The sequence below is a fragment of the Vombatus ursinus genome, unplaced genomic scaffold (genome assembly GCF_900497805.2).
Source record: "Vombatus ursinus unplaced genomic scaffold, bare-nosed wombat genome assembly UNPS02014598.1, whole genome shotgun sequence".
Classification (NCBI taxonomy): Eukaryota; Metazoa; Chordata; class Mammalia; order Diprotodontia; family Vombatidae; genus Vombatus; species Vombatus ursinus.
In genome coordinates, this window is record NW_020954376.1 from 171141 (window position 1) to 195274 (window position 24134).

General features: G+C 40.3%; 1 protein-coding gene across 1 annotated transcript; it reads right to left on the bottom strand.

Moving 5' to 3' along the window:
* Positions 1–1542: 1542 nt before the first annotated feature.
* Positions 1543–22963, bottom strand: LOC114042543 (zinc-alpha-2-glycoprotein-like). Its single transcript, XM_027861231.1, has 7 exons — positions 22799–22963; positions 12701–12961; positions 9472–9738; positions 4671–4949; positions 4352–4468; positions 1997–2029; positions 1543–1642 (listed from the first exon to the last, which is right to left on the bottom strand). The coding sequence occupies exons 1-7, from the start codon at positions 22917–22919 to the stop codon at positions 1611–1613; spliced, it is 1110 nt and encodes a 369-aa protein (XP_027717032.1). The 5' UTR covers positions 22920–22963; the 3' UTR covers positions 1543–1610.
* Positions 22964–24134: the final 1171 nt, after the last annotated feature.

Genomic DNA, 24134 nt, shown 5'->3' on the forward strand with positions numbered 1-24134 from the left:
AATCTTCCTCTTAATAATCCATAGATAGCACAGTGGATAGAATGCTGAACTTGGAGTTAAAAAGATTTCCTTCCAAATTCTGCCTTAGTTTCTTACTGGTCATGTGATCCTGGGCAAGCTATTTATCCTCTCTCAGCCTCAGTTTCCTTAAATATAAAATGAAGATAATTAAAACTCCTACCTAACAGAGTTGTGGAAATCAAATGAAATTTGTAAATCACTTTGCCAACTTTTAAAGGGCTATATAAATGCTATCCATAATTATTATTGCTTTAATATATGCATCTATGCAAATATATGAGAGGGAGCATGGCATGATAAATATAAAGTTAGTCTCAAAGCTAGGAGACCTGGTTTCACATCTCACCTCTGACACCTACTTGCCACATGACACTAGGCAAATGAATTATCTTCTTAGTGCCCTAAACAACTCTCTAGAACTAAAATGCAGGAAAGGTGCCAATGCACATTGGAAAAGGGAGTCCCTTACCAGAAGCTCCAAATACTGATGAAATCATAGGCTCAGGTGAAATATATGCATATATACATATGTATATACCTACATATATCATGCACATACTCATATGTGTACCTGTTGTTTCCTCCAATAGAATGTAGTCTCCTTAAAGACAAGTATTGTCTCATTCTTTGTCTTCATGTCCCCAGTGCCATGCATGGTGCCTGGTACATAGAGGGGCTTAATAGTTGTTTTTTTTCTTTGATTTATTAAACATGCAAACAAGCATCAATACCCAAACTTAACCAGGGACTTGAAGAGAGATGTCGGAATCATCAGTGCTAGTATATAGAGGGCTTACTATGTGACAAGCACTTTATAATTATCTCATTTTATCCTCACAACAATCTTGGGAAATCAGTGCTATTATTATCACTATTTTACAGGTGAGGAAATTGAGGCAAACAGAGGTTAAGTAGCTTCCCAGAGTCAAACAGCTAGCAACTGTCTAAGACTGGATTTGTACTCAGGTCTTCCAGACTCCAGACCCAATACTGTATCCACTATACCACTTAGGTGCCTCAAGAAGGCATGCATGACAGGAACCACACAGGATGGATGAAAGGATTTGGGCAGGTTGTGATCTGCCCCTGTGGAGGGTTCTTTCACACTGAAGAAGCCAAAGAACCTTTGACATCTTCAAATACGATTCTCACATATCGGTATACACAAGGCTCTATGATTCTGTTGGTGAGAGAAGGCCTGTGGGGTACCCTGACCCAGGCAGATCTCAACTTAATTTAAAATTTGGTAGGCAATCTTGGAGAGCTGCCTGAGCTCAAAGGAGTTGTGACTTTTCCACAGCCATTGAGCTATTAGGTGTCAGAGGCCAGATTAAACCCATATCTCCTGACTCAAAGTTCAGAGTCTTCTACTATAGGATAATGCCTCTATGACTTAGAGAAAGGAAGAACCAAGGCAAGGGAATTAGCAGAAGCCAAGGCTCAGAATTGAGTGGGAGAAGAGAAGGCATGAAGAAATGGTCTGGCTGGCATCAAGACAGCTCCTCATGTCTGGATAGAGCTTCTTCATATTCAGGAGGAATGAGCCAATAGCAGTTGCAGCTTCTCTGATGCAAGCACCACGGAATATTCTAGGAATATCCTTGAAGATCCAATTGAATGTCTGGGGACAAAAAGTGATTTCTTGTCTATTTGCATGCATATAGTTTTCTTCACAGCCTGGCTCTAGGGAAACAGATAACAAGGCAAGCTTCCTCTGTCCATTTCCCCACTTCCTTTTGGGATTCCCATTCTGGGTGGGTAAGGGCAAGGTGATGTGGGATCTAGGATTTACACACACACACACACACACACACAAACACACACACATACCATTTCCCTCTGAACTGCATTTTCCCCATTCAATAGCATCCCTCCCTGACCTGCCCCAAGAGTCACAAAATATTTTAGTATGGACATGTTTTATGGTTCTTGGTAACACTGCATTCTCCTCCTACCCCATTCCCCAGTTTCTCACCTTCCAATGTAACACAATCATGGATGCTGTAGTCTGTGAAAAAATTAGAGAGAATCACAAAAAAATGTACAAGTGAGAGTGCACCTAGAGATATGGCTCTCATATCCCCCTTTCTCTAGGCAAGAACACACTTGATCTCTGCCTACACCCTCCCCTGAGGCAAGGACTGTGCATTTCACAAACCAGACTAGGAGCTGCCTGTACACAAAGACTGTCTCCCAATCAGATCAATCATTCTCCAAGGATGGTGCCCAGTTCTCTTCTTTCTCCTCAAGTAAAGCCTCTAGGAACTTTCCTGGGGTCACTAATCTTCAGTATTTATAAATGTTGAAATGAATGAACAAAAATAAATTAATAAAAACATAACTAGCATCCATATCAATTAGTAGGTGGCACAAAACTAGATGGGAGTACTACCGTGTTGGAAATATTAAGACAAGCTAGGAACATGGGCCAAAACTAATATGATGAAATGCAACTTTAAAGCTTCTAACAGCAGGATATGGTAGGCATGACTATCTAATGGTTTGTTTGAAAAAAGATCTGGGGGATTTTTACCACATTGCAAACTCAGTTTGAGTTAATGGAATGACATGGCAATTGAAAAAGGAAGCATGGTTTTTAGGCTGTATTAAGAGAAAAGCCCAGTGGGGAACTGATATCCCCCTTGTCCTCTGCCCTGGTCAGTCCCAATTGGGAAAACTATATTGTAGTCAAGACCACTTTCAGGAAGGACACTGGCAACATGTAGAATATCTAGAAATCTACTGTTATAGGATAGGAAGAGAATGAGAAATGATGTCATACAATAGCTGAAGGAAAGGGGGAAGTTTGGCCTGGGGAAGAGAAGACTGGGGGTAGCCATGGTAGAGCTGTCACATGGAAGAGGAATTACATTTGTTCCACATGGAGGGAAGGTAGATGTAGAGCAAATTTTGTTTGTATGCTAGAAAAAATTTTAATAGAGTACTTCAAAAGTAGAGTGGGATAATACAGGAGGTGATTAGGTCCCTATTCCTTTTGAACTAATTTGAGGTAGGTTGACCATCAGAGTTATTGAAAAACTGCTGTTCAGTCAGATACACTTTGGACAAGAAGACCATGGTGGTCCCTCTGAATTCTAAGATTATGAGATTCTGACAATGCTCTTTTTGACCATTCAAGGAGCAAGTTCAGAAGCAAAGAGCAGCTGTGTGGCTTATACCTCAGGAGCAGAGAGTGTTCTCAGTTCTAGCTTTCAGCCCAGAGTGAAACCTGCTGAGGAATAACCAGGTCAGACCTCTCAGCTCAAAGGGAAGTCTGCAATTTTGCCACTCTAAACCAGAAGAGCTTTCCATCTCATCAATAGCAACTAAGTCCAGCAGAAATCTACTGAAACTCCAAGTGGGCAAGTCTGCTGCTCAGACCCAAATTCAGGTCTATAACTTGTAGAACTCAGACAAGGAGGGCAGAAATCAGACTTCACTCTAGATCAGACAATTTCAAGGCACTGAAAATTTACAGTTCCCCAATTGGAGCTGTCTTTGAGATCCTGGAAGAACAAAACACTCAATACCCCAACAAAGCAGCAGGACCAGACCATACAATCCCTCCTTATGTGTTCAGTACCCAACAGTAACATGAAGGGCTTAGGAAGTGGGCTTAAAGAATGAGTAAACCCAAAAAGCATCCTAACACAAAAATCACTATGGTGATAGGGACACTCAAGACACACACCCAGAAGAAGACATCCACAAGGAGAGAGAGAGAGTCAGAGAGACAAAGAAAAAGAGAGAGAGAGAGAGAGAGAGAGAGAGAGAGAGAGAGAGAGAGAGAGCTTGGGAACAGATTAAACTAGAATTTCTAAGAGATGAAGCACAAGTTTATTAAAAGAGAGTTGAAAGAGGTTTTTGGAAAAGAAATGAGATCTATGGAATAAAGAATCAGAAATAAAATTAACAGCTTGGCACAAGAGGTACAAAACCTTGCCCAAGCAATAAACTCCTTGAAAATTAGAATGGACCAAATAAAAGTTAATGACTGAATGAAATAACAAGAAATATTAAAACAAAATCAAAAGTCTGAAAAAATAGAAGGAAATGTAAGGTATCATAGCAAAACAGATTGAGGAGAGAGAATTTAAGAATGATTAGACTACCTGAAAATCATGGCCAAAAAGAAAGAACCGAGACATCAAATCACAAAAAATCTTAAGAGACAAGTCTCCAGATCCCCTAGATCTAGAGGGTAAGGTGGAAATAGAAATCAAAGATTCAAAGATCTTTTTGTTTCCCACACCTTCATAAGCTGATCAAACATCAATGTCTCCTATCCCTTACTAGTCTTGTCCTTTCCCCTCTCTCTCCATATACACACCTGTCTTCATTTTCTTCCATATAATGAAGGATGCAGCACAGCTCAACACCAGAATGACAACACCCAGGATGGTCAGGGTCACAGTCCAAGACCTCTTTTCAGGATACTTTACATGGACTGTGGCAGCAAGAGAAAGAGTATAAAGGGAAGACAGTTAATATGAATAGAAATCATCCCGGTGACAATGGGGAGTATACCCATTTGGAAGCCTCACCTGTTGGTATATTCTGGAGAAGTTAGAAGAAGGGGAAGGGATCAACAGCATTTCATGGCCAATCCTCCTGGGACTCAGCCCAACCAACACAGACTAAGCACTCACCAGGATATGCTTTCGGTGTCCCCAGTTCAATATGGTCCACTACACAGTCATAATTGGTCCCCATGTCCTCTGGTGGGAGCTCAATAGTGATTTGTTGGTAGAAGGTAGAATCAGCATTGGGCAAAGTGCCACTGGAGCTCTCCTTCCCAGCCACAATTATCTCCTTCCCCTTCTTCCAGTGCAACAGGATAGAACTGGGGTAGAAGCCAGTAGCAGAGCAGGTGAGGGTGGTAATGCCATCCATGGCTTCATAGTGGGATACAGTCACCTCGGGGGGCACTAAAGGTAGAGATCAGGAGAGAAGGCATCATATGCAGATCTCAGTAGCATTTTCTGTTCCCCTTGTCACTCTCTTTCTTCATTTCTCTTATTGTCCAAGGCCCTAGGACTTAGTGGTCATAAGGTCCCAGAGGGCAAGGTACTACATGATTCATAACATACTTTCTCAGTGTCCATCTTATACCTCTCCAGTGTCCTCTGCACACAGTTGATCCTCAACAAATGGTTGTTGAATTGTGGCCTCAGACACTTTCTAACTTTGTGACCCTGGGCAGGACAATTAACCTAGTTTGCCTCAGTTTCCTCACCTGTAAAATGAGCTGGAGAAGGAAATGGCAAACCACTTTAGTGATAGCAGTAATATCATCAGATTTCCAACCCAATTAAGAAGACAACCGAGTCTTGTTTATTACAATAGGATAAAAATCAGAATCTTCTTCAATGTGCCCTAGTGTCCTAGTACCCATGATTTCATCTATGTGTTTATTCCCTTCAATAATGAGGATCACAAATCCTCAAGATCACAAGTCTGGGAAACAGATTCATAACCTGGCCAAGAGGCCTGCTATAGCAGTGGTGTAGAACTTTAGTTATTCAGACACCCACTGGACCTCTGTATCTATGAAATCAGAGCAGCTAGTAATGGTGACTTGCCTTCATGATAATTTTTTCCTTCAAAAGATCGGAAAACCAACAAGGGAAAATATTTCTAGTTATAATTCTCACTTAAAATGAAGGACTAGCTGCTGATGTGGAAATGATAGAAACTCTGAGAGGAAGTGACCACTCCCTCCTTGATTTTGTGATAGAAAAGTCTAGGAACCTGGGCTGGTCTGATATGCCCTCAGCATTCTGGAAGAGTAAATTTCAAAGGGTTCAGAAAAAAACTAATCTTGTGTGCTAAAATTCTATAGAAGAAGCCAGACCAGGAGGAAAGAGAGTAATTCTAAAATGAAAATTTGAAGATATCAATGGAGACCATTCAGATGAAGGGGAAAAGGGGGATTTGTTCAAAAAAGACTGATGTGGATGCAGAGGTAACTCACCAAGCAATAGATTTTTAAAAAGAAATACACAGAAGATGGAATCTGGGGCAAGTAATAGAGGATGATAGTACTATCCTAGAAATAGTGTCAGGGCTAAGATGCAGAATGAGGAAGGCAATGTACAACAATAAAAAGGAGTATTTTTAAGCAATGTTGGGGAAAAGAAGATCCTCAAATGAAGCAACTGCTTGAGAGTAAATGGGATGATGATCAGTCACAGCAGAAAGGAGGCAAAGATATTTATTTTATTGCTGTTTTCTCTGTCAAGGAGATTTGCATTGGAGCTCAGAAAACAAATGACTAGTGGGGAGTTGGAGCAGAAGATGAGAATGGATAGATTAAGAGAATACTTGACTTCTTTGCAGTTGTAGTAGTAGTAGTAGTAGTAGTAGTGGTAGTGGTGGTGGTAGTGGTGGTGATGGTGGTGGTGGTGGTGGTGGTGATGGTGGTGGTGGTGGTGGTGGTGGTGGTAGAAGTAGTAGTGGCAATAGTGGTGGTAATAGTAGTAATTATATTTATGTAGCACTTCAAGGTTTGCAAAGCGCTTAACAAATATTCTCTCATTTGATCCTTACCTGGCCCACAAGAACCACATTCTTGTGTCCTGAAAGTGCTAACAGAGGGAATTGCTAATTTACTGACAGTGAAGCCTATCAGATCATGGAGAATGGATCAAGTGCCAAAGGACTAGAGAAAAGTCAGGTTGCCCTGATTTTTTTAAAAAGAGGATTTTTTTTAAAAGAGTCTGAAAACTCAAGCCAGAAAGCTTGACTCCCTGAGAAGATTCTAAAATGGTTCATTAAAGAAATGATTGGTAACTATCTAAAAAGGAAGCTGTGATTATAAGGAGCCAGCTTGTTTTCATCAGGAGCAGATAATGCCAGACCAACCTCCTTTTCTTTATTGGCAAGATTGCTAAGCTAGTAGATAAGAGGATTTCTTCAATATTGTTTACCCAGATTTAAGCATTTAAGAAAGTAGCATACCATACTTGGGGAAAAGATGGAATTAAGGTGGGCTAGATAACAATAGATAGATTAAGAATTGACTGAGTCAATTCAACAAGTATTTATTAAACTGTGGGTTGTAAACTGCACTAAGCACTGGGGATAAAGGAGAGGCAATAGATGTAAAGGCTGATACTATAAGCAAACTGAGAGAGCAAGGAATAGTTTACCTGTCAGATCTATGGAGAACAGAAGAATTCATGCCCAAACAGGAGATAGAGAACATTACAAAAAGCAAAATAGATAATTTTGATTACATTAAATTGAAAAGTTTTTGCACAAACAAAGCCAATGCAACTAAGATTAGAAGGAAGGTAGAAAATTGGGAAAGAATTTTTACAACCAGTCTCTCTGATAAGGGCCTCATTTATAAAATATATAGAGAATTAAGTCAAATTTATAAGAATACAAGCCATTCCCCAATTGGTAAGTGGTCAAAGGATATGAACAGACAGTTCTCAGATGAAGAAATTAAAGCTATCTGTAGTCATATGAAAAAATGCTCTAAATCACTATTGATTAGAGAAATGCAAATCAAAACAACTCTGAGGTACCACATCACACCTATCAGAATGGCCAACATGACAAAACAGGAAAATGATAGATGTTGGAGAAGATGTGGGAAAACTGGAACACTAATGCATTGTTGGTGGAGTTGTGAAATGATCCAACCATTTTGGAGAGCAATTTGGAACTATGCCCAAAGGGCTATCAAACTGTGCATACACTTTGACCCAACAATAGCACTTCTAGGGCTGTATCCCAGAGAAATCACACAAATTAGAAAAGAACCTACATGTACCAAAATATTCACAGCAGCTCTTTTTGTGGTGGCAAAGAATTGGAAATTGAGAGGATGCCCATCAATTGGGGAATGGCTGAACAAGTTGTGGTATATGAATGTGATGGAATACTATTATGCTATGAGAAATGATGAACAGGCTGACTTCAGAAAAACCTGGAAAGACTTGTATGGTCTGATGCTGAGTGAAGTGAGCAGAACCAAGAGAACGTTGTACACAATAACAGCGATGTTGTGAGATGACTAATGTTGATAAACTTAACCCTTCCTGGCAGTACAAGGATCTAAGACATCTGCAGAGGCCTTGTGATGGAAAATGCTATCCACACCCAAATAAAGAGCTATGGAAGCCGAATTGTTATTTTTTTTCTCTTCTATTGAGTTTTGTTTCCTCTTTCTTATGGTTCCTCCTATTGGTTTTAATTTCTACTTACAACATCACTAATGTGAAAATATGTTTAATATGAATGTAAATGTATAGCCTATATCAGATTGTGTGCTGTCTTGGGGAGGGTGGTGGGGAGGAAGGGGGAGAAAAATTTTAAACTCAAAAGCATATGGAAGTGATTATTGATAAATCAAAATAAATAAATAAATAAATGAAAGATGAAAAAAAAAAAGGAGAGGCAAAAGGACAATACCTGAACTAAATGAGCTTACATTCTACTGGGGAAGACAACATGGAAGGCACTTGGGGTAGGGCATTAGGCAGAATTTGTATAAATAGTTCAATGTTGACTTGGCGAGAGGTCTCCAGTGTAGTACCCCAGGGATCTATACTGGAGCCTTTATTGTTTAACATTTTCATCAATGATTTGGAAGAAAGCAGAGATGCCATGATCATCACATTTGAGTGTGACACAAAGCTCGGGGTGGGGGAATAATCAACACATAGGATGACAAAGTTAAAATCCAAAAAGATCTGGAAAGGCTAAAACATTGGGCTGAATATTACAAGGCAAAATTCAATATGGATTGATGTAAATGACTTTATATGATCAAATTCACTAGAGAAGATGGAAAAGGCATGTTTAAAAAGTAATTCCTCAGGAGCAGCTAGGTGGGTCAGTGGCTAGAGCACCAGCCCTGAAGTCAGGAGGAACTGAGTTCAAATCTGGCCTCAGACCAAACACTTGACACTTACTATCTGTGTGACCCTGGGCAAGTTACTTAACCCCAATTACCTAAAAAAAAAAAAAGTAATTTCTCTACTTTAGAAGATGTGTCTTCATGAGTTGTGGTTACAAGAGAGTATTGTCATCATCAAAACAGGGTGTTCCCTTCCCTTTTTATGATAGACATCTCTACCTTTAGCTGGATTAGTTATTGAGAAAGAGACAGAGACATGGAGATATTCTGTCTCTGGGCCTTCATTTCCCTAATGTGATGAGATTAAGCAGAGCTGATGTTTAGTAAGCATAGGCCTAGAGACCTCAGGGTCACCTCAGGTCATCAGGGTCATCTCCACATAAGAGAATGACCACAGTCACATAGAATAATAATTCTCCTTTCTCCACTGCTGATTTTTCCCGTAGTGATCGGAGCTGAAGCCAGTACCCAGTTCTTTGACTTCTCACACACACCAGGGCATCAGCCATTATCAGGAAGGTAGGAAAGAGTGACTTGGATGTCCTGATGGGAAGTGGGTTGGAAGACCAAATACTCACTGTTCTTCTTTATATGCGAGTGCTGAAGAATTTTTTTCATGGTGTCAATACAATATTCTTGCATGTATCGTTCCCTCTGAATGGTCCTGAGGGTCCTTGTCAGAATGGATTTGAAGGACTGAGCCTCAGGCATCAAGGCAATCCAATTTCCCATCTCCTCATCCAGGAGGCAAAACTCCTGACCATCCACAGCAATCTGGATTTCATTTCCTATACGGTTGTTTCTCTCAATCTCACAGTTTACAGAGACCTGCACCGTGCGGTTCACTGTGGGAGGAGGTTGAAACGTGATGTAATATGACTACTGGATCTGGAGTCAGTAGAACCTAAATATGAATCCTAGCCCAGACACTTACTATCCATACATCCTTGGAAAATGACTTCACCTCTATTCCTCAGTATTCTCATTCATCAAATAGGGGTAATGGTTACTTCTCTTCTTGTGGTAAAATAAATGTATATTAAACAAACCCAGGAACTATGTGAACAAAATTACAAAACACTTCTCACACAAATAAAGTCAGATCTAATTAATTGGAAAAACAGTTGCTCATGGGTAGGCCGAGCTAATATAACAAAAATGACAATTCTACCCAAGCTAATTTACTTATTCAGTGACATACCAATCAAACTACCAAAAAATTATTTATAGATTTTTTAAAAATAATAACAAGATTTATTTGGAAGAACAAAAGGTCCAGAATATCAACGGAACTAATGAAAAGAAATGTAGGGGAAGGTGGCCTAGCCATTCCAGATCTTAAATTGTATTATAAAGCAACAATCATCAAAACTGCTTGGTACTGGCTAAGAAATAGAGTGGTGGATCAGTGGGATAGGTTAAGTATGCAAGACACAGTAGTCAATGACTATAGTAATCTATTATTTGATAAACCCAAAGACCCCAGCTTTGGGATAAGAACCCACTCTTTGACAAAAACTGCTGGAAAAACTGGAAAAGAGTATGGCAGAAACTAGGCATAGATCAAAATCTCACACCATATACCAAAATAAAGTCAAAATTGGTCCATGATTTAGATATAAAGGCTGATATTGTAAGCAAATTGGGAGAGCAAGGAATGGGTTACCTATCAGATTTATGGAGAACAGAAGAATTCATGACCAAACAGGAGATAGAGAACATTACGAAAAGCAAAATGGATAACTTTGATTAAATTAAACTGAAAAGTGTTTGCACAAACAAAGCCAATGCAACCAAGATTAGAAGGAAAGTAGAAAATTGGGAAAGAATTTTTACAACCAGTCTCTCTGATAAGAGCCTCATTTCTAAAATATATAGAGATTAAATCAAATTTATAACAATACAACTCTATTCCCCAATTGATAAATGGTCAAAAGAATATGAATAGGTAGTTCTCAGATGAAGAAATTATAGCCATCTACAGTCATACAAAAAAATTCTCTAGATCACTATTGACTGGAGAAATGCAAATCAAAACAACGCTAAGGTACCACGTCACACCTATCAAATTGGCCAAGATGACAAAATAAGAAAATGATAGATGTTAGAGAAGATGTGGGAAACTTGGAACCCTAATGCATTGTTGGTGGAGTTGTGAAATGATCCAACCATTTGGGAGAGCAATTTGGAACTATGCCCAAAGGGATATAAAAGTGTGCATACCCCTTGACCCAGCAACAGCACTTTTAGAGCTATATCCCAAAGAGATCATACAAATGGGAAAAGGACCTGCATGCGCAAAACTATTTATAGCAGCTCTTCCTATGGTGGTAAAGAGTTGGAAATTGAGGAAATGCCCATCAACTGGGGAATGGCTGAACAAGTAGTGATATATTAATGTAATGGAATACTATTGTGATATAAGAAATGATGAACAGGCTAACTTTAGAAAAACCTGGAAAGACTTGTATAGTCTGATGCTGAATGAAGTGAGCAGAACCAGGAGAACATTGTACACAATACAGCTATGTTGTGTGATGACTAATATTGATAAACTTAACCCTTCCCAGCAATACAAGGATCTATGACATCTCCAAAGACCTCGTGATGGAAAATGTTGTCCACATCCAAAGAAAGAACTATAGAGTTTGAATGCAGATTGAAGCATACTATTTGCTATTTCTTTTCTTCTGTTGAGTTTTGTTTCCTCTTTCTGGTGGTTCCTTCTATTGGTTCTAATTCTTACTTACAAAATCACTAATGTGAAAATATGTTTAATAGGAATGTATATGTGTAGCCTATATCAGATTGTACACTGTCTTAGGAAGGGTGGTGGGGAGGGAGAGGGAGAAAAATTTTAAACTCAAAACCATATGGAAGTGATTGTTGATAAATCAAAATAAATTAATTAAAAAAGAAATATATATACATTAAAAGCAAGATAGAAATGTGAGCTACTATACTGATGTCACAGGAAGGCAGAGAACTTTGGGGTACCCAATATTGTCAAAGGTTATCTTTCGGGGTCTCTAAGGATTACCTGTTTACATCAATTTCTTGAGCTCCTAAGGGAGGCAGATATTCTCTACCTATGAATAATCTTGATCAAAGTAAGCTGGGAAACTGTATTCTTAAGAAAGAATAGCTTAAGACCTTGATCATGTCTGTATGGGCCTGACCAGTTTCCTATTATGTGAGCTTCCAGTCACCTTATCTTGGTGTATTACTTGTGAATTTGTACATGCCCTTTTTTCTTGTGAGTAATCCCTAGAAAAACAAATTGGTGGTTTAGAATGTGTGAGGGCAGGCTAGGGAAGGAGCAGATGGAAGTTACTGCTGTAATTAGACATTGAAATACAGTGGCCATGGCAAAAGAGGAGGTTAGGTAATGATTAGCTGGTTAGTTTATACAGCAGATCTCTGAACTCATAAATCATGGCAGAACAGGGGGTTAATTGCTTCAAAGTGAAGTTCAACTATAGGGACAATACAGAGGGCAGAGGAAAACGGTAAACTTCCGGATGAAGACAAAAGTCTCCCTGGAGTGTCTGGTACATAGCGGGCCCTTAACAAATGTTTATTGATTGAATGATTGATCAGTTCCAAGATAAGGAGCCAATGTCCTGGGAAGCCGATGTAGTTCAATATAAGTCAAGTCCTTCTCTTCTCCCTAAAGTGCCCTGAGAACCTGAACACTCAGCCCAATAGCATGGCTTCTTAGAAAAGGAGCCATTGGGCTTGATGGAAGCAGAGTGAAAGAAGGGAGAGGAAAGGATGCATGGGAGAAAGGAAGAGGGGCTGCCTTACCATCATGCTTGGTCTCATTCTGCATCAACTTCTTCAGGAACCAGAGGAAACTCTTCTCATGATCCACTAACTTCTGCTGAGTCTTTGCTATGAACTTGGCCCCCAAGGCCTGGGAGATCCAGTCCTCCTTGGCCATGAGCTGCTGGTTATGTTTGTCATAGGAGAACACCTGAACATCATCCAGAAAGTCCACCATAAAGTGGTCCAGGAGGGAGCTTCCTGTGCCCACTGTTGTGAACTGTATCTCATGCTTGTGGTGAGCTGCAGGACAGCAAGGGATGGGGAGAGAAGAGAAGAGGAGATCAGGTGTGGGGGAGGTCAAGAACCCATGTGCCTTCTCTCACTCATCCCTTTGTTCTCCTGCTACTCGGGAGACAACTAGGCTTCCTTGGGCCACCTTGTGAAGAGACTACCCACAGTGGATAGAATGCTGGATTTAGAGTCAGAGAGACCCCAGTTCAAAACCTACATCAGATACTAACTGTCTAGTCACCTTGGACAAATCAGTTAACCTCTTTGTGCCTCAGTTTACTTGTCTATAAAATGAAGGGGTCAGACCTGAAAGATTCCAAGGCCCCTTCAGGCTATGATCTCCAACCATCAGGAGTAAAACTGTACTGAGTGAGCAAGGTAATTCAAAAGGGGCAAAACATCTTTCCAATCAGTGCCTAGTATAGCCCTGAATATAGTGAAGGGCTCAGGGTTTGGCTAGTTTCTTTAGCAGTTAATCATTCATGCTATAAGCACTGTGCTGAACTCTCTCTGTTTCCATATTGAGACAGTTTAGGAAGCACCAAGGATACTGTGAAGATTAGGAGTGTTAGTATGGAGGGAGGAGGAGACACAGCTAAACTGAGAAAGTGGAAACAGAGGCTGTGCAATCATGTTGGTGTATTAGAGTTTATCACAGTTTTTTAGACACAGGGCAATGCAGCATAAGGAAACAGGGGAGGGGTCAGTCAAATGCAATCAGTAATATTGGTTGCATTGGCATTGAGTCCTTAGGTTTTTTCCCCTATGTGTGTGTTCTTGTGCTCTTCTCCTCTGCTGAGGGAAACCAACAACGCAACTCCCACAGATGCTTCCTCAGTACGTTGAATGCAACTGCCACTGTTTTGCAAAACTGTGAAGTTGCATGCATAGGCAGCTCCCCAAGACCTCCTCTGAAGAGTTTTGATGGCAGGGTCAATAAAAGCTGATTAGACCAAGATGGTTTGAAGCCAAAATAGATTCAGAGCAAGAGAAATGGTGTGTGAATTCTGGCGCAGTTACTACCTAAGAAAATCACTTTCCTTCCCTGGAACTCAGTGTCCCTTTTCTGTAAAATGAGAGTCTAGTGTAGATAATATCTAAGGTCACTAGGTGTAGTAGGTATAGTACTAGAAGACCTGAGTTTAAATCATATCTCAGACACTTACTAGCTGTGAGACCTTGGGTAAATAATGTAACCTCTCTTAGCCTCTGATTTCTCATCTGGACAACAAGGATAAGAGCAACTGCTTCTAAGTGTTGTCATGAGGAATAAATGAAATGATGTATTGAAATCATTTTGCAAACTGTTGTTATTATTCTTGGCTCGAGTTCCCTCCAGTTATAAGCCCTATTATTTTGTGATCTTACATGAACACATTCACAAAGTGGTGGCAGATATTCCATTTAAGAAGACTAATATATATATATATAATATATAATAGATATATATATATACGCACACGTATGCATGTACTTATACGTGTGTGTACAAAATACACATGTACACATATATTTGTACAAATGGCCGGCACTTAATAAATGTCTATTGAATTGAATATATATAGATGTATAGATGTATATAGGTATATATGTGTGTATGTATTTATGTGTATATATACGTGTGTATACACACACACACACACACACATACACACACAATGTTACACTTTAACTCATCCTCAGTTGCCTCATTTCAACTTCAAGTTCTGTGCCTGTCTTTTTAAAACCTGAATTGATTCAGTAATTACTAGAGTCTCTTTAGACCACCCTCAACTCCTTTTCTTCTTCATTGGAATAATTGTATTTGGGTCATCAGAGTTTCATTTCTGAAAACAATCCATTCCTTTTAAACCAACTTCCTTCATGGAATTATCAGCCTAGTTATTTTTGCTCTGAACTCTGAAATCCACTCTTCCAAGGTGTAAGACACACATCATACTATGTCAGAAGTTTCTGCCTTAGCCATCCTAGTAAGGGTCAACATTTATATAGTGTTTAAAGTCTGAAAAGCATTTGGCATCTGTTCTCTCATTTCACCCTCACAACAACCCTTGGAGGTGGATACTACAGGTGTAATTATACTGTTGTAGTTTTTCAGTTGTTTTCAGTTGATGGAATCCTAATAAAGCTGCCTCCAGCCCCAATATTCTAACTGCCTTATGGGCCTCACTGGAACAACAGGCATGTCAAGATTTAACCTCACAATCTGACTTTAACCACACTACAAGACCCTAGACTCAGTATAGCCATCGCCCCTACCTAGCCACTGCCCACTCCATCCCAACTCAATTTCCTAACTTCCTCATATATGCCTCATTGTTGAACAACAGGTGTGTCCATGAACTTATGCTTCTCACAGAAACAGCAGGCATGTCCATGTGATGGGATCCCAGCCACTGCATTTAGCTAGCCACCGCTCCCAGACCCATTCCTCATATTTCCCACAGAAACAGCAGGTGTGTCCATGTACTCAACCACAACCACATCCATCTAGTCTCAGACAGGACCACAATACTCAACCAATAAAAAAGCAGCACCACCAGGATAACCGATGTGGACCCCAAAACAATAGAAGGGACTTTCCCTAAAACAACTACACAGTAATAGCAAAAACTGTCCTTTAGTTGAACTTATGACATAAAGAGGCTTATTATAACATCATTATCATACATACAAGCCCACCCAAAAAACAGGCTTTTCTATATGCATTATGGATAATCACATGTGTAGTTCTACCAAGTCTGGGACCCCTTGCCCATTACCTAATCCCTTAACAAATCCCTCCTGATTATTTAATATTCATAATTTCTTTTGTGTAATAAGCATCATTACACTATATAATTGTCTTGTTTTGCTGGTTCTTCTTGAAACTAAACCCATTGGAGGCATCATTCACAATAAATGCCTATACTTGAATTAGAGGTGATTTGACTCTGTGAATTCATTCCAGATGACCCCTAAAGCACACCATGATACCACAACGCAGTCATGTCCAACTCTTCATGACCTCATCTGGAGTTTTCTTGGCAAAGATACTGGAGTGGTTTGCCATTTCCTTTTCCAGACGAGGAAACTGAAGCAAACTGAGTTAAGTGACTTGCCCAGGGTCACACTGTAATAAGTGTCTCAGGCCAGATTTGAACTCAGAAAAGTGAGTCTTCCTGACTCCAAGTCCAGCACTCTATCCACTGTACCACCCAGCTGCCTCAGTTATACCATATATACTTAAATATATAATAGACCATATATACAATATAATAGAATTATACCATATATACATATATACCATATATACACATATAAACATACACATATATTATTAAGCACCAGACCCTGAAGATACAAAAAAAGGCAAAAGATAGTTCTTGCCTTAAAAAAAAACTCAAAATTGAATGGGGAGACAACAAGCAAACAAATACGTACAAACAAGCTACATACAGGAGAAATAGAAAATAATTAAGACAGAGAAGGCACTAGAATTAATGGGAGTTGAGAAAGGTTTTGTGTAGAAGATTAGATTTTAGTTTGGACTTAAAGAAGCCAAGGAAGCCAGTAGATGGAGCTGAGGAGGGAGAGTATTCCAGACATGGGAGATAGCCAGAGAAAATGCCCAGAACCAGGAGTTTCTGGAACTTGTTCCTCGTTCCTTGTTCCTGGAAAAGCCAAGAGGTCAATGTCACTGGATCAAAGAGTAGGTGGTGGGGAATAAGGTGTAAGGAGACTGCAAAGGTAGGAGGGGGCAAGGTTATAAAGGGCTTTGAATGCCAAACAGAGCATTTGGTATTTGATCCATAAGGCAATAGGGAGTCACTGGAGTTTATTGATGAGAAGGTGACATGATTAGGCCTGCGTTTTAAGAAAATCACTTTGGGGTGGTGCAGTGGATAGAGCACTGGCCCTGGATTCAGGAGGACCTGAGTTCAAAGCTGACCTCAGACACATAACACTTAGTAGCTGTGTGACCCTGGGCAATTCACTTAACCCCATTGCCTAGCTAAAAAGAAAAAAAAAAGAAAATCACTTTGGTGGCTGAATGGAGGATGGATGAGAGTGGGTAGAGACTTAAAGTAGGTAGATCTACCCATTGCTATTGCAATAATCCAAATGTGAGGTGATGGGATCCTGCACCACGATGGTAGCAGTGTCAAAGGAAAGAAGAGAGTATATTTGAGAGCTGTTGCAAAGGTGAATCCAACAGGTCTTGGCAACATATTAGATCTGGGGAGTGAGAGATAGCGAGAAATCCAGGATGACTCATAGGTTGAGAACCTGGGAGATGGGGAGGACGTTGTTGCCCTCTGCAGTAATAGAGTAAGAGGGGGAAGGGCTTAGGAGGAAAGAGGATGATCCAGCAGAAGAGACCAAGAAGGAGAGTAGTGTGATGAAAGCACAGAGAAAAGTGGGAGATCAATAGTGTCAGATGCTGCAGATGTCAGGAAAGATGAGGATTGAGAAGAAGCCAAATTTGGGTTCCTAAGGAAACCACTGGGGTATGCACCGGCAATTGAGGCTGCCATTTGTTTTTCATCCTTCCCCTTTCTCCCCAATTATTTTAGTACCAATTAAAAGAAAAGGGATGATGTTACCCCAGACCTCCAATGGCAGACCTACACTGACTCTTGTGGGTGCTAACTATTTTTGGTCAGTCACTTGGTAACTCTGGAGTCTGCCAGGGTCCAACAACCTTACATCAACTCTACTTCTCCTCTCACTATTCTTAGGCTATAGCTATGGGAACTAGGTAGAAGCAACTTGTAGGAAAATTTTATTTCAAAATAAAATTTTTCTAACTAGAGATAAACAAAATTCTAACGAATTGCCTTATAGTATTACAGAATTTAGAGTTGGAAGGGGTCTCAGAGACCATTTATCATGCCTGAAAAGAATTCAGACCCTAATGTGTGGTCATAAGCCTATGCTTAAAGTCCTAGAATGAAGGGGAATCCATCTCTGGCAGTAGCCCAAGTCTTTTGGACAAAGTTCATTGTTAGGAAGGTTTTTCCTGACATCAAGCCTAAATGTACCTCTTTGAAACTTCTACCCATTGTTCCTGGTTCTGCTCTCTGGGAACCAAGCAGAAAGAGTCTAATCCCTTTTCCACTGGACAGCTTTTCAAATATTTGAAGATAGTTACATGTGACACCACTTCGTGCTCTATCCCCAAGTATCCTATTCTCTCTTCTGAATATCCCCAGATCTTTTAAGAATGTAGTGGGCTCCTCACCACTGGGCAGGTGTTCAAGCAGAGGCTGAAAGAGCACTTGGTAGGAGATATTGAGGGGAGTGGAAATTCTTGCTCTGATATGGATCTGATTTTCCAGAATTAGGTTAAAATGTTATTGGGAAATGTTTAACAAATAAATAAAATACAATACAATCTAGATAACGTGAATGTTCTAAGTCTAAAGTTCTTGTGCTGCCACAAAGACACATCTCTGTCCTTCAGGAACTCATATAAATTCTGGGTCTCTAAGGTCATTTCCAGGGGCAGTGAGGTAGCGCAGTGAATAGAGTGCCAAATCTGGGAAACAAGAAAATGTAAATTCAAATCCAACCTTGGACACTTACTAACTATGTGAACCTGGACTAGTCATTTAACCCTGTTTGCCTCAGTTCCTCATTTGCAAAATGAATCCTGGAAAAGGAAATGGCAAATCACTCTAATATCTTTGTCAAGAAAATCCCAAATGGGGTCACGAAAGAGTTGGACGCAACTGACGATAACAAAACAACAACAAAGTCATTCCCTTCCATTGAAAGGTGCCAGTAGGAGTGGATATAATAGCAATCAATGGTCATGAAGTTGAAGGAACATGCTCTTTACCTTTCACCAAGGTAAGAGGAAGCACCTTGGTAGAGAAAAATCCAGCTCTTCACTTCCTAGTTTTAATTAGCTTTGGAATCCTAATAAACACTTGACTAAGAAATAGTCTATTGTCATACATGGCTGGATGTTGGAATTCCCATTCCATTCACTCCCTGGAGAAGAGAGGTGAAAGAAAGAAATGGGAAGGAGAAATTCTAGGAGACTGAAAAAAAAAAGGACTTTGATGTTCATTGCCCAGTCAAGGTCAAAGGAGAGGAAAAAGAATCAGGTAAGAGGCCCCATCAACTGTACCAACCCATCCATTCAACTTCTAGACATTAATGAAATTAAGGAAAAAAAGCTTTTCTTCTGTCAGTTTATTTGTCATGAGACTTGTCTTTTATTTGTTTGCCTCCACGTGAAGTGTCTTGAAAAATTCCAAACCTGCCTCTACTAACTTCAAGAGGAAAGGGGATATGTGGAATGTTTCTCACAGTAAAGGAAGAATCAGCCTGCCCCCTGTTGGCCAGCCACGGTCATGAGGGCAGAAAGCCTCCTCTGAGCTCCAGGGTGAATTGGTAGTACCAGGGATTAATTAAAAGCTAAAAAGAAGTTCTAGTGAGTCATTTTTCTGGCCCAGGACAGCTTATGAAGAGAGATAAAGAAGTCTATGGACCTTAGGGTAGGGGCTGGCCAGAAGCCCAGCAGCAGCAGGCTGTGGTAGTGGCAACCATATCAAGAAGCAGCCACTCAGTGCTCAAGGACAATGAGGGAACTGAAAACCTAAGCAGAAAGATGTCTCAAGGAAATCTTATACCAAAACTAGGAGTAGGAGTGGGTTCCATCTGGCACTTCTGTCCATCATTACTCCCCTGCAGGTCACAGTTCCAGGTGGAGAGGAGCAATCATGGTCACAAGGAAGCAAGGAGTTTATCTGTGTACAGAGTAAGAAACAAGTTCCACAACCATAGCTGTGTGATTCTAAGCCCAAGAGCACAGTAGCGACTCAGTTCTAACCTTTAGCCCCACACATAAGCCTACGATGGAACAACCTAGGACAGGAGACTGAAACTAAGGGAAAATCATCTGTTCAGTGGCTCTGAACCTATAGAACCTCCCAGCAGACTACAACAGGGTCCAATAGCTGACTATGGAAACCCAATCACACATAAGCCAAGAAACCCAAACTGAGTCAGGAATTTGTGAAGCACAGACCAGGAGGGCAGGAAATAGATCTCTTCCCAGATCACACCGTTTTGGAAGCAACAAAGACTTACAGAACAAGTTGTGAAATCAGCTGAAGTACATAAAAGACAGAAGCTCAGGCCAGTCATCTTCCCCCAGAAATGAACAGAGCCCAACTCTGACACAAAGTTCAAAGTCAAGAATAGGCTGGGAAAATGAGCAAACACATACACACACACACATGACCTGATCACAAAAAGCTATTATGGTGACAGAGAAGCTCAGAACACAAACTCAGAAGACAATGACTTGAAAATATCTACAAACAAAGCCTCAAAGAAAAAGTGCAGATTGGACACAAGCCCAACAAGAATTCCTGGGAGAGTTAAAAAGTTTTTTTAAGAAGCAAGAAAATTATTTTTTAAATCAACTAACAGTGGTAGAGGATAAATTGAGAGAAAAGTAAATTAATACCTTGGTAAAAGGGGTACAAAAAATAGTGGAAAAATAACTTCTTAAATATCAGAATTGGCCAAATGGCAGAAGAATCCAATACAATACTGAAGAAAGTAACTCTTTGAGATTCAGTCTTGGGCAAATAGTAAAAGAGGTACAAAACCTCATTGAAGAAAACAACTCCTTAAAAATTAGAATTGGGCAAATGGAAACTAATGACTCCATGAGACACTAAGAAACCATAAAACAAAGTCAAAAGACTGAAAAAGTGGAAGAAAATATGAAATGTCTCATAGAAAAAAATAATTGTCCTAGAAAATAGATCTAGGAGAGATCTTTTAACCATCATTGAACTACCCAAAAGCCATAAACAAAAAACAAGCCTATACACATTTAAAGAAATTACAAAGGAAAGCTACCCAGATATCTTAGAACCAGAGGACAAAGAAGAAGCTTAAAGAATCCACTAGTCACCTCCTGAAATAAATTCCAAAATGAAAATTCCAGGGAATACTATAGACAAAATCTAGAGCTCCCAGGTGAAGGAAAAAATAATTAAAGCAATAGAAAGACATAATTCAAATACCATGGAACCATAGCCAGGATTATACAAGATTTAGCAGCTACTACTATAATGAAACAGAGTGCTTGGGATATGATCTTAAACAAATCATTTTACCTCTTGGGGCCTCAGTTTCCTTATCTTCAAAATAAGGAAGCTAAAACCAGATAACCTTGAGTCCTTTCAAGCTCCAAATATAAGTCCAGGATCCTAGAACCCTAGGTGATGTGGTCTACCTGCAGCAAACATAAAAACCTGAGTTTCTCCTTTCACATGGGAAACTCAAAGTTCTCTAATTGTGGGGACTGCTCCACCAGCTGCCTCTGCATCCTGAAGATGAATGGGGACATCTTGTCATTGTCTCTAAAAAAATAATTCCTATGCTTTGGTCTGCAGGGACCAGCCTCTGAGAGTTAAGAGACCTTAGACCTGCCCCAATTAGTATCATCTTTCCTGGTAGGATCCCAATCTCCCTTTATGCAGCCACCAATTTGTCACTGACTTATTCAAGGCCTAGGGGAAGCATTTTCTTCTCACTCACTGTCATCATCATCATTATCCCAATCTTTTCAACTTTTTCAATGAGATTCAGATAGAAATCGTCCTAGAACAAGTCCCTAGCTGGCTCATATTCCTCTGTATTTAACATGCTGGGGACTATTACACACATGGACAAAATAATTGTTTTGTGCATGAATAAAATTATTACAATGTAAACTCATTCAATGTAGGCTTACTGAAGGCAGCTTCAGCACAGGCCCAGTAGTAGATGAAACCACACAGGTGCTGTGCATCTCATCCTGTTGGTGGTAGCATGAGCTGGAGCAAAAGTGGCAATAGTCATAATAATACTAATAGAAGCAGAATGGTATAGTAGAAAGTAGAACTTGGAGTCAGGAGGATTTGGGTTCAAGTTCTGTCTCTGACACATACTGGCTGTGTGAAACTATTGAAGTCATTTGGCCGTTCGGTGGCCAAGGCAACAATTTCCTGAGACTAAGCTTCAGAACAGGTGCTGATCTGAATTGCCAGTGGGAGATCCCTCCTCAGAAGTTCTAGATCAATGAAACCACATGTCTATAACAACAGTTACAACAGTCACTGACATTTCTATGGTGCTTTGAAGATTGAAAAATGCTTTACTTGAATTATCTCCTTTGACCCTCTCCCACAACCCTGAGGAGTAGGTGCTAGTTGAACACTGGAGATGCCTTTGGTTCCAAAAGGGATAAAATAAAATGACTTTCCATAGAAATCCAAGTGGGCATCCAATGAAGTATGATCCCTACCTATGAGATATCACTCCTGCCTTCTCTTGTTTTTCCCTCTCCCTCTTTTTAAATCCCCTCTAAGTTGATTAATTTTTCCTTCTTCATCCCCCAATTTGGCAGCCTTCTCACTCTATTGTCTAGCTAATGGATTAAGACTGACTCTTTGGGTCCTTGAGATTTCAATACCTTAAACAAAGACTGTTAGCTCCCATCCTTCCTTCTTTACATTGCCCTTGTAGCCTAGGTCCCCACCTAGCCCTAAATCCTTTCAATTCTTACTTAGAAACTGAACATAAAGTGGAGCCATGTTCAGTCTCTGAAGTCAAATCTTATTGTCTCCTAGAAGATTTCCCTGAACCACTACTTGGTTAGATAGAAGGGAAATATCCCATCAGGATCATCCTCTGCCTTTATGGTTCTGGTCATAAGACCCTTGTTAGTTTGCCTACTTGAGTGTCTTCTGTCAATATCAGGACTCTTCCACTAGGGCAGGGAGTGAGGGAGACCCCATCAGATCAAGACCACAATGCCTTCCATCCTTCCTCCCAATGCTCCCCTAGACTCACCTGCCTGGATCCCCATTAGAGAAAGTACCCCCAGAATGAGCAGCAAGGATGAGAAAGACCCTCTCCCCTTCTTCTTTCTCCTTTGATTGGCCATTCCTTTCCACAGGTGATTGCCTGGCATCTGCAACCACAGTGTAGTTGGAGGAGGATTCACTCTCCAAGCTCTGTACCCCAGTAGTATCCAAAAGAGAAATAAGACTTCTATATAAACATTCACATCCCACCCTATCTTGGATTGGCCCTGTCCAAGACTAGCCCTCCTATCGTTGCTGGCTGGGATATCTGTTGCTAGGCAGAACCCGAGATGTCTGGCAACCTTGAACGTAGAAATGAAATGTAGTCTGTGGTGAGAACAGGAAACTCTAGAGCAGGGTCGCCATCAGGCATTACTGAGAAGTATGGGGAGAGGATGTGGTGCCACAGAGCCATGGAGACATAGCGTTTGCGACTGTTGTTTGAACTTAAAAAGTGCTAGGTCTCATGATGGATACAAAGATCCATCCTAGAGGACCGAAAGCATGTGCTCCTTTAGGGGATGTGTGTGTGTGTGTGTTTGTGTGTGTTTCTTCCTTTACAATGACAAGGCTTACTTGTTCACATTTTTCCTGCAGACAAAAAAGTTCAGCAGGGAAAAATGGTCTCTGACATTCTTTCCAATTCAGTAAATCCATGATTCAGTAAAGTTTTCTCTTCCTCTAAATGCCTTATTATCTTGGTCTCTGTGGTCACTTTAATCTTTTCCACCTTCTCCATGAAAGAGAGCCCCAGTGCTTGGGGATTCCCCCATAACTCAACAGTATGAAGTCTAGTGACCTCAGTAAGGGAAATGAGCAGAATCAAATGTCAAGGTGATATCTGGGGGAGAGCCAAGCCACAGACTGTGGTACAGATTGAAAACCAGGACATCCAAGAAGAGCAGTTCATTCAAGAATTACGGGATCACAGATGTCTGGAAGGGACCTTGATAATTGAGGTAAAGGAAGCCTAAAGAGGTAAATTCATGGAGATAACTTACCTTTATCAAAGGGCAATACAGAGGCAGCTAAGTGGTGCAGTGGATAGTGCACTGACCCTGGAGTCAGGAGGACTTGAGTTCAAATCAAGAGCAGACACTTGACACTAGCTGTGTGACCCCGTGTAAGTCATTTAATTCCAATTGCCTTGACAAAAAAAATAATAAAAAGGGTAATACAGTGTTACCCTAACTTATATGCCAGACTTTAAGGTCATGTGAAGTTTCAGTACAGCTATGATTTAAGATAGGTCAGACTCTGTCAATGATACAATACATTTGGGGAGAGGGTTCCGTTGAATCTCTTGACTTTCCATGAATACC

Excerpts from the sequence above, each read along its gene's own strand:
- LOC114042543 (XM_027861231.1), bottom strand. The coding sequence starts at position 22,919 with ATGCCAGGCAATCACCTGTGGAAAGGAATGGCCAATCAAAGGAGAAAG. Across the intron at positions 4,469-4,670 it reads GACACCGAAAGCATATCCTG|TCCATGTAAAGTATCCTGAA; the intron begins GTGAGTGCTTAG and ends TTGCTGCCACAG. Across the intron at positions 1,643-1,996 it reads TGATTGTGTTACATTGGAAG|ACATTCAATTGGATCTTCAA; the intron begins GTGAGAAACTGG and ends TTTTGTCCCCAG.